General features: G+C 45.7%; 1 protein-coding gene across 1 annotated transcript; it reads left to right on the top strand.

Annotated features, from left to right (window-relative positions):
* Positions 1-1,145: 1,145 nt before the first annotated feature.
* DMRTB1 (DMRT like family B with proline rich C-terminal 1) lies at positions 1,146-7,284 on the top strand. Its single transcript, XM_038144512.1, is given in 6 exon segments — positions 1,146-1,149; positions 1,254-1,556; positions 1,559-1,960; positions 3,376-3,608; positions 4,168-4,312; positions 7,157-7,284. Coding segments are annotated over 6 exon segments (1,158 nt in total). The 3' UTR covers positions 7,228-7,284.
* Positions 7,285-14,491: the final 7,207 nt, after the last annotated feature.

Genomic DNA, 14,491 nt, shown 5'->3' with positions numbered 1-14,491 from the left:
GAAGAGATACATTTCTGTGTGTTTGAGTAAATGTCTTGAAGAATAGTATTATGTGACTCAGAATAGAAAATTACTGGAGAAAATACATGTAGCTTACCTTTCTCCCCCTCTGCTCAAGTGTACAAAGGAACACAGATTGGGTATCTATGAAAAGATATAATTACAGTTTTTTAAAATGTGTCATCCATCCTCTTTCATTCTACAGCTAAATTAGCACGACCCGAGCATTCAGTAAAAATATGGAGCATAAAATTAGGAATATTTTATCGGTCTATATGTAATACAGAGTCAATATTTAGAATGAGTATGGGAAGATCAAGGCCTTGGCAAAATCCTACTGGAAACCTGCAGGACTTAGGTGCAAAATCCTACAGGGTCTTTTGCAAAGTGAGAAGCCTGAAATCTCGGCTGGGCTTTGGCGGGCACAGGGGCTGGCTGCTCACTGCAAACAAGAAGACTCGTTGCCAAACCACACTGTTGCCAAATCCCTAACGGGCCTGCTCTGCTGGGGCCTCACCCCCCAAGGTGTTGAAGGCTGCACAAAGGCTTTCCAGGATTCTTTGCACCAAGGGAAGGGCTTCTGCCAGGTTTGTGAAACAAACTCCGTTGCAGTTAGAATTGTTTCGGAGCAAGCAGATAGATGCTACCTGGTTCTCTTGAAACTTAGTAGAAACCTTCACAACTACTTGGTGATTAATTTTTATCGTGTTCTCTTTAACACAGAAGCTACAGCTACCTTAAGATTTTAAACCAGCTGTTGTATAGGTGAGAAAATTCAGCAGTGTCGTGCCTTACGTTGCAAAGCGGAGAGTTTTCTCCTGAACTAGGCTACTGTGTAAACCATGGGTTCGCAGCTACCAGCAGTAACAAATAACAAGTGCTTTAAAAGCAATACTAAAACTGAAGCACTCCTGTATTTCTAACTGTAAGCCTGCCTTTGTTTCCAGAGAATAGGAATTCTGAGAAAAGGAGACAGGTCTTTGGAATGACATATGCTTTCCACCTTCGTCTTAGTAGCTTCTTTTGAAAAACAGAAGGATGAAAGTGTTCTTTTTCTGCTGAGGCAGTCACTCCTCCTCATCAAGAGAAGCATGCTGCAAATTGGAAACAAAACGGGACTGTAGTCCCGTGCATATTAAAACCGAATGCGTGAGGTGTATGAAAGTGGGCGCAGATGTTAAAGTGCCAAAAGGGAAAATTATCTTGTAGGGCACTACCGTAAGGGACAGCACATTCCCGTCCGTGCACACCAGGTGCATCCAAACCCCCACCCCCGCGAGCACCAGCACAGAGCGGTGTACCCGCCCGTGGCGCCCGTGCCCCCCGCAGCTCTGCAGGCTCAGCCCCCACGGCCGGGCTTCGGCTCCCGCCCGCACCAAAGGGCCGCAGGGGGTGCCCGGGGGAGCCGCGCCAGGCGCAGGGCAGGGAGGCCGCGGGGCCCGAGGCGCTCCCCACCCGCTGCCGTGGGCTCTCCTGCCCCCCGGCCCGGGCTGTTACACGCCGGGCAGCCCCCCTGTCCCGGATAAAAGCCCAGAGGACGGGGAGAGCCTGACGGGGGGTCCGGGCGGTCGCAGCGGTGCCATGGAGGCGGCCGAGGCCACGGCGAAGGCACTGCGGGCGCCCAAGTGCTCCCGCTGCCGCAACCACGGCTTCGTGGTGCCCGTCAAGGGCCACGCCGGGCACTGCCGCTGGAAGCTGTGCCTGTGCGAGAAGTGCTCGCTCATCACCGAGCGGCAGAAGATCATGGCAGCCCAGAAGGCGCTGAGGCAGCAGGAGACGGAGCCGCCGGCCAGGGCGGGCGCGGAGCCCGTTCCGTCGGGCGAGGGCCGCGGGGCGGCAGCCCGGGAGGACGGGGCCCCCGAGCACTGCAGCCACGAGAGGAAGAAGGGCGCCCAGCCCGAGAGCGGCGGCAAGGGCACGGCATGCTGGGCGCCACCGCCACCTCCCTTCAGGGACGACGGTAAGGACCTGTCCCAGAGCCTCTTCCCAGCATCTCCCTCTGTTCTCTTTCCCCCGTCCCCTTGTCCATTTCGGTGATTCCTCAGGCTCCGGCTGTTCGTGCATTCTGTCCTGCTCTCCTTCCCCGGCTGCCATGCCGCTTCTGCAGCCTCATCCCGTCCCTGGGCTTCGCAGCGCGGGGCGGGAACAACGTGCCCGGCCTCGCCGCCCCTTGCGAGCTCGAGGCTTGGGCAAAGTGGCTTTTCACTGAGAGGGAAATTAATCTGGGAGTGTAACAAAAGTGGATTTGCTCCGCTTGTTTCTTTGAGTGCTGTCACAGTCTTTATAAACTCACAGGCACAAAACTCCAGCAACAAAAATGCTAAAGTGATGGCATGTAAATAGGTAACGTACTGCTGCAGTTGTCTGTAACTAGCATTTTATGCTAGCACTGTAAAAGTAAAAGACCTTTTGACCTTAATTCGTACCTGTAGCAAAAATAAAATTTGGCTGGGATGACTTGATGTAAAAGTGCATTTAGTATTTAAGAGCAGGACATAAAGTTCTCGGGTAGAGCAGTTGTATGGTCTGTCATCTCTTAAATGGCTTCCTTTAATAGAGTCTTTCATGTGACTTGTCTAATTTATTATCGTAACTCCATTCTATATATGAATGTTACAGAAGTTCTTACTGACTGCAGTAGTCATGAATCTGAGCCTCTGGAGGGTTGGTAGTCTGCAAGACAAAATACTGTCCTGAGAAGACTTATTTTGGACATCTGTACTCCCCAAAGAATACTGTGAATAACTAATCCTTTCTAGCTTTGTTTTGGAATAAAAGTATGTTTATAGATGACAGTAGCTTTACAGATGTCTGTCAGTCCTTCCCTTAACATTTCTAACCTGCTGACCAACTTCAAAAAAAGATTAGGCGCAAATTACAGTACTCCAGAAGTTAACCTTCCAAAGGAAATTCTTTGTCTTCACTGCCAATCGGAGGACGGGCAGACAAGAAGGACCCTATTTACATTCAAATAGCCACTCTTTTTCCTAAAATTTCAGAGAGGCCATATAAGAGTCAAGATGCAGGATAAAAAGTGAACTAACTAATTTCTGCTTCTGGTTTGTTTGTGTATGACCCTAAAACTGAGTGTGTTGTAAATTAACCTAAGAAGTGACAGATAGGACTGCATTATTAGAACACTAGAAAGTTAGAACTATTTCTGTGGAATTTTGTTTTAAGTACCACTAGAGTCAAAAGTTAAGGCAGGCTGTTTTGCTCTTGTTGATTTACTGAAAGAATAAGATTCTGCAGCCAGTGCTTTACTAAGGATAAACTTCACAGTGCACAAGACAGAAAAGTTCCTGCAGCTACTTCTAGGTAACTCCATAAAATTACATGGATAATTTTATTTGTTCTTATCTCATTGCTCCCTAGGTCACCCTGCTTTTCCTCCAGAATACACTGTGAACCCAGAATACCTGGAGAGAGAAATCCCAAAAGTGTACCCGGGGTGTTCTGGGGTATATCCCTACCACCCGTTTTCCCTGGGATTTGCCATCAATGAGTCAAGCAGTGGGGAAGCTCCATCACCTCCAGGGATATCACTTCAGAGAGGATTCCGACACATTCCTAGCAGCTATGTGCCAGGGAATGCAACCACTGTATCAGTGAGTAGCATGCTTTTAATTACCTGTGCTAATACTGCTTTATTTTAGCTGCCTTCTCTCTGTTGAAGTAACCATGAAGAGTCTTTTTCCTTATCAGTTACTTCATAGCATTTTGATACATTGCACTGAAGAAAACATTAGCAAATAGTGATGGTAATGATCTGACCTGCTTTCAGTACAATTCATCAGTTGATGTTAAGGTAGAGTGATCTGCCTCGAGACAATAAACAGCAGATTTTGTTATGCTTGTATAGAAATTCCCTGTCACATTCTGGGGCTTACTGAGAAAGAAGATGGCTGGTCCTCGTTTAAACCAACTACTCCAATGAGATGCTAGAACAGGTGACAAGGACTTAAAAAGGTCAGTTTTGCTCTGACATGGTCTGAGAAGTTCTTGCTTCTCAGTTGCAGCATATTATCCTGTGCACAGGCTTTCCACATGCCAGTATGTGCACTGACCTGGCAGCATATGGACAAACCCCCAGAAATGGCCTGATAATGCAGCTGTATCCTGGAGAGTCTTTCGATGGAAGGTGATCTGCTTCATGTGTTTCCCCAGGTTCCAGATGGAGCTGGAGATTTCCCTCAAGGATACTACACTCCTCTGCGTCAGTTCATCCCACCAGGTTTCCTGACAGGGATTCATTACATCCCAGCTCCGGTTTCACTGAACATCCTGGCTGAAACAACCAAGGAAGTGCATGGTAAGGGAGAGTCACTGTTAACCTGCTTTCAATATCTAACCACAGAGATGGAAACCCAAGAGACCCTGATCCCAGCTAGTTTTGACCTCTGTGATTGAAGCCAGGCTGAAGTCCTGACTCTTGGGCCAGACTGTAGAGCTCTGGGCAGGGCTGACCTAGGGGAGGCAGCCTGGCATGCTTGGCCTTTCCAGTTGACAAGCACCTCACCCAAGACTCAGAGCTATTCCAGAAAATGATCTGCTGATGTTCTCAAAAAGAAAATATTTCTCTACATAGCTAGTGTTCAGGGCATTTCTTAAAAATTATTTGGCTGTATTAAAATTTAGACAAATTGTTAAAAAATAATGCGGACTAACACCACGAATAATACGAAATTTCTTGCTTATATGAAAATCCTAGATTTTAAATGCTGGAAAAGAAAGATTGAATCTTCAGAATCTCTGATTCCCACAGAATTTTAAATTTCTGCCATAGATTAGGTCTTTATGCCCCTCTATTTTAGGTCTCTTTCATGTACTGTGTCTACATATGGACGTATTTGTGATTATATTAGCAAGCTTTTTTTGGCTGCAGCTAAGCTGTGACCACAAGAGGGTAGAGCTGCTCAGAGAATTAACCACTAATACTGGATGTTTTATTTTAATTTTTTTTTAATTTTAAATTTTTAAAAGTGCAGATAAATAAATATAGCTTTATTTCTCTTCTTGAACATGAGAACAAAAATCATTACATGAAGTAAATTGCAGAAATCACCCACTGAAAAATCAAGAGGGAGGAGAAAGAATAGAAGTAGAATGATCTCAACTGAAAAGGTGGTGGTGATGATGTAGGACAAAATACAAATTGGGGTTTTTTGGCCTAATTTCTCAACAACATAAGGCTCGTGCAGCCTCGTTTTTTGTTAATGTCAGTCCTCTCATAACTCTTCAACCCATTAGCTATTTTCAGCCAAACATATCTGTTGTGATCACCTGCCTCCACAATGTTGATGTGCAAGGGAAGCAGGTGCCTCCCACTGAAGCATTTGCTTGCAGCCACGTTGTGGTGTGGGGCTGGCTGTGACCGTGCACTCAGTCCCTGACTGGGGTGTGTGTCCCTGGGCCAACCACCAAGTGCCTGCCAGTCAGCCCAGCAGTGGGGACACATCCCCTGAGCACCCTGGGCATCCCTGTGCTCCTTGTCTGGCTGGAAAGCCAAAGGAAAGGAAGCAGGAGATACAATGGACAAGGGGAATGTGGACAATATGCAGGGTGGGGGTGTACAGACATTGTAGAAATGTGAAGATACTGATAAAGGCAGCGTGTAGGAGATACTGGTGCACTGGAGGTGAAGTAATATGGGCTGAGTTTGAGGGGGAGAGAGGAAAACATGGGCTAGCCTGCAAATCAGGAAGGGTGTGTGAGGATTAATGGGCTTTGTGATTTGGAAGGGACAAAAATCTGGGGGATGCTGCAGTGGCAGAGAACATATAGGGAGCTGTAGCTTTTCTGTTGGACTCTGAAGGAAGGGAAGGAACTGGGAGTAGCACACAAACATGGGGGACATGGTGAAGTTACAGTAAGGCATGAGGGAAATAGGAAATCCAGTCCTGCGCTGGTAGAGTGAACATGTACTGGCCAAAAACTGATGAAAACAGCCAAGTGGAGAAGAAACATCAGTAGAGCAGCCTCCCCCAGGAGCAAAATGCCATCTAATGACCTCAGCCCTTAACACACACCAGGGAAATCACAGGCCAGGCACAGCGCCATGGGAAACGATGCATTATGGATTGTGTTGCTCAGAGAACAATCCAGTTTCCTTAGTGCTGTGGAGAAAGCAGAAATTAATTCTACTGCATAGCATTTGTGCTCCAGGATATGTAGGAATTTGCAATTGTAACCCAGTGAGGGGGGATAATTGTGCATGAGGTCATACAAAATAGCCTGGCAGCAGAAGATGCAGATGTAAAGGGAAGAGTGAAACTAATAATTTCTTTCTGGAATTCAAGATGCTTGAAAAAAGAGAAAGGCTGTAATGTGTAATGCATAAGGATGTGTTAGGGTTGCATAATGTCTTTTCTTTTTTCAAAATGGAACTGACTCCAGCCTGCAGTTAAACTTGGGAGCATCCTTTCTCCAGAAACCTCTAGAACTGAGGTGAAATGGGCTTTCTGGCAAAACTGTTGCGGGAAGATGGATATAGAAAGCCCTAGCAGGGTGACAGCTGGTGAGGAGAAGTATCTGTGATCTCTGCCCGAAGGAAATCTCAGATAAAAACAAAAAATTAAAAACTCCAAGGCTTACCTGAAGTAAGCCTAGGGTAGAAGATGTTTCCAGAAAGATCTGAGTTAATGAGGCCAGTTCAGTTTACAGGGGTGGTGTGAACTATAGACATGTTGTTACACTATTCCGTGCAGTATTGACTGGTCATGTTACAGAGATTTAACAAAACAAACACAATATATGTCCAGTAAAACAGCCAGTACAGCATCTGATGGTTGCAAATGGTTGGCTTTCTAAAAGAGCAAGCCACAGAAACCCAAAACGCAGGTTGCCTGTGAAGAGATGAGGGAGTTTTTAATGCAAATTGCCAAGTAAATACTTTATAAAATAAAATCCCTAGTTGCATTTGAAAATGGATTATAAATCAGTGTGGAGGCCTTTGAGAATTCACAGGAGTGTTAAAAAGGCATGGCATAGGTTCACTGTGGGTAAGTGGGCAGAAGTGTCTGCCTCATACTTCTATTCCAGTGCAGCTTCAAATGTGGGAATGTGATTGATTCCAGGTGTAACAAGAACTGAAACAGAGGCTTTGGGGTTTTTGCTTCTTTTTTCAACTCTGACATTTTTCTGTTCTTCATTTTAGCCACTGAAGCTGACAGTGAGGATTCAGGGGTGGTTCATGAATGTGGCCAACCTCCTTCTTCCCCAGAATAAACAAGAAGAGACCAATCTGTATACTCTACACAATAAATGGGCTGGAGAAGAGCTGAGAGCTGGCAGCACTGTTTCCATTTCTGAGTGCTAGTTAATGAGGGTAGAGTGACACTTAATCACTGAGCAGTCACAACAGCTAGAAGGGGATTAGTCCCCTGCCTCACTTTATGATCAATGTTTGAGCTACCAGGCTCACAGCTCTGCCTCCCAAGCACTACAAAGCCCATGTTCCTGAAAGGTTTTTCAGTGGCAGCAACAAATGATTATGACTCTGAATTTGTTCCTCTGCTGAGGTTACCCGGCTCCCAGACCATGTCTCTGAGCCATGTGCAATCGGCAGCATTTTCATGTTCGTGACAGTAGTCACAAAGATGTTGTTTGTATCAGTTTGCTACAAAGGAAATCTGGTTCTGAATGTTGCAGAAGAGTTGAGTGATGTGGAGCCTGAAGACTGTGAGAGAGGATGAGAAGACAGCCTGGGTTGCTGATGCACTTGGCTGCCTAGGAACAGGATTGAGCAGGGGAAAGGAAGGGTGGGTGCTGCCTGCAAGGACACAGCAGGAGTGTATTGAAAGGCCTGGTGCCTCCACGTTGTTTCTGGGTCCTCTAAGGCAACTGCTGTGTAGGATGGGGACAAATCACCTCTTGTCACACAGGCTTCACATCTGACATTTTGAATATCCTTGATGATTTATACATGATTTCAGTGTTGTTTCACTCAGGACAGCTGAAACTGAGCAGTGCTGTTTGTTTCTAAAGGGCTCCTGTAGACAGTTTTACACGTGTGTACTGGAAGTGCACTGTGGCATAGCCAAGGTGTGGAGAGATTTGCCCAGGACAAAACACCAGTTACAATAATAATTACTCAAATCCATCCATACTATGATTGTCAATGATAATCTTTAATTAAAAATGAATGGCATATTCCTCTACTGTTTTTCCTGGATTAATTGGTTTTGTATCAAGTGGATCGGTTGTTAATGTTTGAATAATTGGGGTGGGGCTTTTGTATAATTAAAAAAGATGCATTAAACTGTTGTTATGGTTTGATGTGTGTCTGCATGTAATTTTTCCAGTCAAATGTCATATGTTGCCCTGAACAGCTCTGTGTAACAGACTTGTCTGGAGAGAGATATAGGCCTTGGTATTTTTTTCCTACATCTTTCTGCTTCTGTAGAGGTGAGCGCAGTGAAATAAACAGACTTCTTTTCTGATATTTGTAAGAAGGAAAGAAGTTCTGCTAAGCTGAACATTTATCTTCTGTTTAATGTAGTAGGTGATCTGCTGGAATGCTTTGCACTTCAGTGTTTTGGCAAAAAAAGTGAAAGTGGCAAATTTAGAACTGCCACGAGAAAAAAACAGAAAAAACTCATTTATCTAGAGCAAAGAATCTGATGTACAACTTGTTATAGTTTAGATTTACAATAGGATCTTTGCTCCCCAGAGTGTTCCAGAACTTCTGTCTGCTTGGAAAGCTCTGGATACTTCTTTCTTTTCAAAATAAAATAATCTACAAACAGACATACCAGCAGTGCCCACAAAGCAGGTTCCTCTGTGGATGGAGGGTTTGGTTTTTATAACAATTATTTAAGAAAACAGCAATGTTCAGGATGAATACTTGAACCAGCTCCTTCCCAGATATTTTCTAAAGTCGTATTCAGTGTTGTATTACTCCTTAAATCTCAAAGCAAGGAGGATTCCAGCCCATTTCACTGACTGTAATGCACAGGCACTGCAGATACACTGCACAGACAGCACCGTTTGCTCTCTGTTTTACTGGGCCAGTGACTGCTTCCATTCTGCCAAGTCAAACTCCTTATTTTCCTTTTCCTCCATCTTTCTGAACTATCATCCAGTGAAGCAAAGCCCTTACTTTGGCTGCTGGAAGGATGGTCTGGCACTCCACAAGGGTCTCCCTCGCTGCATTGCTGCAGATAAATGGGCATCTCCAGAGGGAAGTAGTTCAAGAAAGAGCCAGAGAAAAGCAGCTAAACTGAAAAGATGGAGAAGTTGATTATAGGGGGAGTCTAAAATCAGTTTTAGAACGTATCAGGTATGGCAGAGCAGCTGTAAAACCATTACCAAACCTTGCTACTTTATACACTGGAAGGAAAAGAAGGTGACTGGGGTAAAGGGTCAAGTGATTTTCACAGAATCACAGAATGACCAGGTTGGAAGAGACCCTTAAGATCACAGAGTGCAACGCAGGCCCTAACAGCTCAACTAAACCCTGGCACCCAGTGCCACATGCAATCTTTTTGTAAACACATCCAGGGATGGTGACTCCATCACCTCCCCAGGCAGATGATTCCAGTACTTTATCACTCTTTCAGTAAAACACTTTTTTCTAACATCCAACCTAAATCTCCCTTGGCACAGCTTAAGACTCTGTGTTCCTACAGCTGTAGGAAAACAGGGAGGCCAGTCATGCTTAATGTGCTTAACCCTGTCATCAGCCAAACCCTGTGTGGTGTCATTTCAGACTTGCACATTTCAGGAAACTTGTCCTCAAGTTCTTGCACCCATTCCTGCCTAGAGATGTAAATGACTTGGAAAGAGAATTGAAAGTGGGTAACTCCCCAGCTGACAGGATGAACTATCTTACATGGATAATTCAAGGTTTCATTCTTCCACTTTGTGTTCAACTTGTCCTTTTTAACCAAGGGAAAAAAACCATTCCTTGACAACTGCTGTTGTCATACTGTGCACTTAAGGACTTCAAAGTGAGCAATTTTAATTCCAAACTTAGTGCCAACCAGTGTTTCCAATAATTAAACTCTGTGATCTTTTCTGACTCCATTTATTTAAATAAATGACTTAGGGATAATGAAATCAGTTTGGATTGAAATGGAATGATTTGGATTAGACAAGTCACTCAGAGCTTGTTCCAGCCTAAATCATCCCAGAATTTTATTGTTTTTTATTAAGGCTGAATTGACACAGACTTTGGTTGAATTAATAAAATTTGTGAAGGAAAAGGAAAGGATTCTTTTTGCTTCTGAAATCTTTCTGCATACCAGCTGCTACTGGTTGCAGTAGGAAATCTGTGTATATGCAGATGTCATCATCAGTATTTTCGGATTTCTGAGGATTCACTCCCTTGAGCTGAACTTCTGAGGGTTGATTCCTAACACCTGATACTTCTGTCCATTCTGTCCTTGCTCCAGGTCTCTGGGTCCTCACAGAGCCTCGAGCTCTTCTTTGTTCCTTGAAGGAGAAAACCTGGAACTAGGAGCCAGCTCTTTAACATTTACTCCCACCACTAATTTCCTTACTTTCAGTGGAATTCCTTGTGAGGGCAGAGAGAGTGGACAGCATTGGTTAGCTATGTAAGTTTAGGATCCAGATTTTATGGAGAGGTATCTGTGACACTCAAACCTCTCAGATTGTAGATTTGCTTTTTTTTTTTTTTTTTCTTTTTGGTAGACACTTTAGAAAAATGTAAACAAACCCAAGAGATTCTAGAAGGGTAGTATAATATGTCCATTCTGCAAACATATGTAGGATTCATCTGTCATTTCCCTGCAGCAGATTGCTCAATGTTAACACTCTTGGTCTGTTGGCTTCTACATCTGGACTGAAGCAGGTTTTCATATGACAGTAATTATAATACTCCTTCTAGGTTTGTTTTTTTCTTCTTGGAATTAGATGCACCCAGTTGGAAACCTCTGAGTCCACAGCAAGACTAAAGCTGGTTTTTCCACATTAATGAGTAATTAATTTTGAACTGCAATCCAAAGAAATATTTAATTGCTTACCAATAAAGTCCACTTGCAGCAAAGAAAAATCTCCTTCCCCTTAAAAAAATAGTTTTCATGACAGAAAAATTCTTTACGATGTGAAACATAACTATTTTAGAACAGTGAAAACTTTAATTAAATCATTCTTATAGGCGAGTGGGTCTGCTTTTCCCATTTTTTTGCCCAATATTTTACTACCGCAACATTAGCATTAGTCACGGAGTTATGTCTCTGCTTAGCTTGCCAGAATGTAAGGGAGAAATCCAAGTGTAAAGAGAGATCTTGTGGAAACTGTTCCTGAAATCAGAGAGGGGCTGCGTGCCTGTTGTACTGCAGCCCAGAGAGAGCTCCAGCTCCACTGCAGATGCCCAGGCAGTGCCATGTCCACACGCCCACCGTGTACATCTTACCATACACAAGCAAGCTCAGCTTCAACAATTCTGAAAGAGCTCCCACAAAAACCAGACTTATTTTGGCATTACTTTTAATTACAAGGGGTTACTTTTTCTTGCTGGTTCTTTGGATCTTCTCCTCAGCCAGGCAACGTTAGTGGTGACCTTGCTGCTGATTACATAGGGTGATCCCCTGTGGATCTAGTTGTGATTCCACACAGGTTTTATTTATTTATTTATTTATTTATTTATTTTACACAACTGCCTTCAGTGGAGACATTTCTGGTTACATTTAATAATTACTGTCAGGGTTTTATAGCCTTACTGGTACAAGGGACTCAAAAGTGCTCAAGCTACAGAAGCTACAGCAAATACAAAATTTCTTGTTTACAAAACTAGAAATTATTTTTACAAAATTTTCCTTTCTTTTTACAAAATTTGTCTTCTTTCCAGAGAATGTGGTTTAAATAACAGCCATATACATAGTTCCCTGGGAGAACCTTCTTTTTTTTTTTTTTTTTTTTTTTTTTTTTTTTTTTTTTTTTTTTACAGAAGGCTCTGTTTTTCATTAAGAAATGGATTCTTTTGATCAAGGTGCAAATGGACTGTTTCTCATGCTCTTCCAACTGTAAACATACACTTAAATTCCACCAATTCAAAAGCCTCGTGTACCTGCAGATGGCCGATTTTCCACATCCCCTTCCTCATGGAGCGCCTCACGATGTGCCATGGCTCCTCGCTCCCCGATGTTCCTGAGCGCGGGCATTACAGATCCCTGCCTCGCTCCCCGATGTTCCTGAGCAGGGGCATTACAGATCCCTGCCTCGCTCCCCGATGTTCCTGAGCAGGGGCATTACAGATCCCTGCCTCGCACCCCGATGTTCCTGAGCAGGGGCATTACAGATCCCTGCCTCGCTCCCCGATGCTCCTGAGCAGGGGCATTACAGATCCCTGCCTCGCTCCCCGATGCTCCTGAGCGCAGGCATTACAGATCCCTGCCTCGCTCCCCGATGCTCCTGAGCAGGGGCATTACAGATCCCTGCCTCGCTCCCCGATGTTCCTGAGCGCAGGCATTACAGATCCCTGCCTCGCTCCCCGATGTTCCTGAGCGCGGGCATTACAGATCCCTGCCTCGCTCCCCGATGTTCCTGAGCAGGGGCATTACAGATCCCTGCCTCGCTCCCCGATGTTCCTGAGCGCGGGCATTACAGATCCCTGCCTCGCTCCCCGATGTTCCTGAGCAGGGGCATTACAGATCCCTGCCTCGCTCCCCGATGTTCCTGAGCGCAGGCATTACAGATCCCTGCCTCGCTCCCCGATGTTCCTGAGCGCGGGCATTACAGATCCCTGCCTCGCTCCCCGATGTTCCTGAGCAGGGGCATTACAGATCCCTGCCTCGCTCCCCGATGTTCCTGAGCGCAGGCATTACAGATCCCTGCCTCGCTCCCCGATGTTCCTGAGCGCGGGCATTACAGATCCCTCCTGCCTGTGTCCCAGGCACAAAGGCCGAGGCTGGAGCCCTCGGTGCCGGAGCTTTGCGGGGACGCGCGGAGCCCACGGCCGCCTGGGCCACCTTCCCTGCTGGGTTTGCTTTCCCTCACAACACCTCATCAGAATTTTTCATGGCCGCCGCAACAAATGAATCGGAGCCAAACCTCAAGAAAAGGTCAAGAGGGATAACAATTTTCACTTTCCGACGCAAAGCACCTGGCGTGCTCCAATGGAACTCTGTGGAGGGAGACGGGAAACCCGAATCCCGATTCGTTTCCTTGGAAGAAGAGGGAGCGGGGCCGGCCCTCCGCTAGGGGGCGCTGGCGAGGCCGCGGCCATGGCGCTCCTGCCTCATGAGGGAGCGGCTCCTCCCTGGCGGTGTCGGGCCCGCCTCGGCTCGGCTCCAATGGACTGTCCTTTCACGCCACTGGGCAAGCAGGTGCAGGCTCGGGGGATGAGTCGTGAGTCCCGTGGAGTTTTGCTGTCGCGGTAGCCAGACATGATGCGGAGTTCCTCAGTGTGGGTAGAGGCCAGCGGTGGCTTCGTGCTGGTCGCAGCCTGCCCTGCCGAGAGCTCCGCTGCTCGGAGCGGCGTCTGCAGCTCCAAGGCTCGGGGTCTGTCCCTGCATGGGCCAGTCCCCTCTGGACTGGACTCCGTGGTCCTTGTGGGCCCCTTCCAACTAATTCCGTGATTCTGCAGCCTTGGCGGTGCTGAGAGGAACATTTCCACGGAGGTTATCCCGCGGTCCCTCGGTGTTTGTTGGCCGGGGCAGAAGCAGCCTCTGGCGGTGCTGCAGGGAAGGTGTGCGCCCAGGCCGAGCCACTGATGGTGGCAGGATGGCCGTGGGCGATAACCACAGCTAGACCCAAGTTTGGGATGGCATTTATGGGATTGACTTTCACAGTATAAAACAAACCCAAAAGACATTACCCATACTTGATACAGCTTTATATTTGACACCCATTAAAAAAGTTCTTGCTTTCAGATTATTCTTCCAATTTGAGAAGTCTAAATATAAAAACCACCAAATCTGTAGCATAAAACCAGGAAACATTTAAGACTTAACCTAGAATGCCTTTATTTTTCAAGTAATTCAACACAGTTATTCTTCGTTTTGGATTCCTTGGACCTAAATTTAGCTATAATGGACATTTAGCCCTAATGGGACTTGTGCTGATTCCTGTTGAACTTACAGTCCAAGATTCAAGGTCAAATGAAATCTCTTTCACACCAGTTTATGTCTTTACAGTGCTTCATACTGGCTAAACAAATCTGGCTTGTTGGCACTAGTTTCCAAGTTCAAAAGTGAAATTTTAGAGGAAGAGAGTTAACCAGGGGAACAGATTGCCAACAGGGTGGTGTGACTTTTCCATTACTCTAAGTTTAAACCACGTAAGCAAGTTTCTCTAGAAAACATGCAGGTGGGTTATATTGAAGAAATTGAGGTGAAATGTGTGTTTCATGCAATAGATAATCCAAACTGCTCTTGGAGCCACAGAAAGGACTGGAGCTCAAGAAGGCACTTGCCCTCTGGGGTAAGCAATTTTCAATCTGCCTGCTGAAAGGACCCAGTGCTACAAGAAAGGGCACTGCAAGCAGGACAGTGCTGTGCCTTCAGGACTGTCCATTTGTTTCAGTATG

This window comes from Motacilla alba, chromosome 8 (genome assembly GCF_015832195.1).
Source record: "Motacilla alba alba isolate MOTALB_02 chromosome 8, Motacilla_alba_V1.0_pri, whole genome shotgun sequence".
Lineage (NCBI taxonomy): Eukaryota > Metazoa > Chordata > Aves > Passeriformes > Motacillidae > Motacilla > Motacilla alba.
This window is presented reverse-complemented; position numbering and strand designations above follow the sequence as displayed.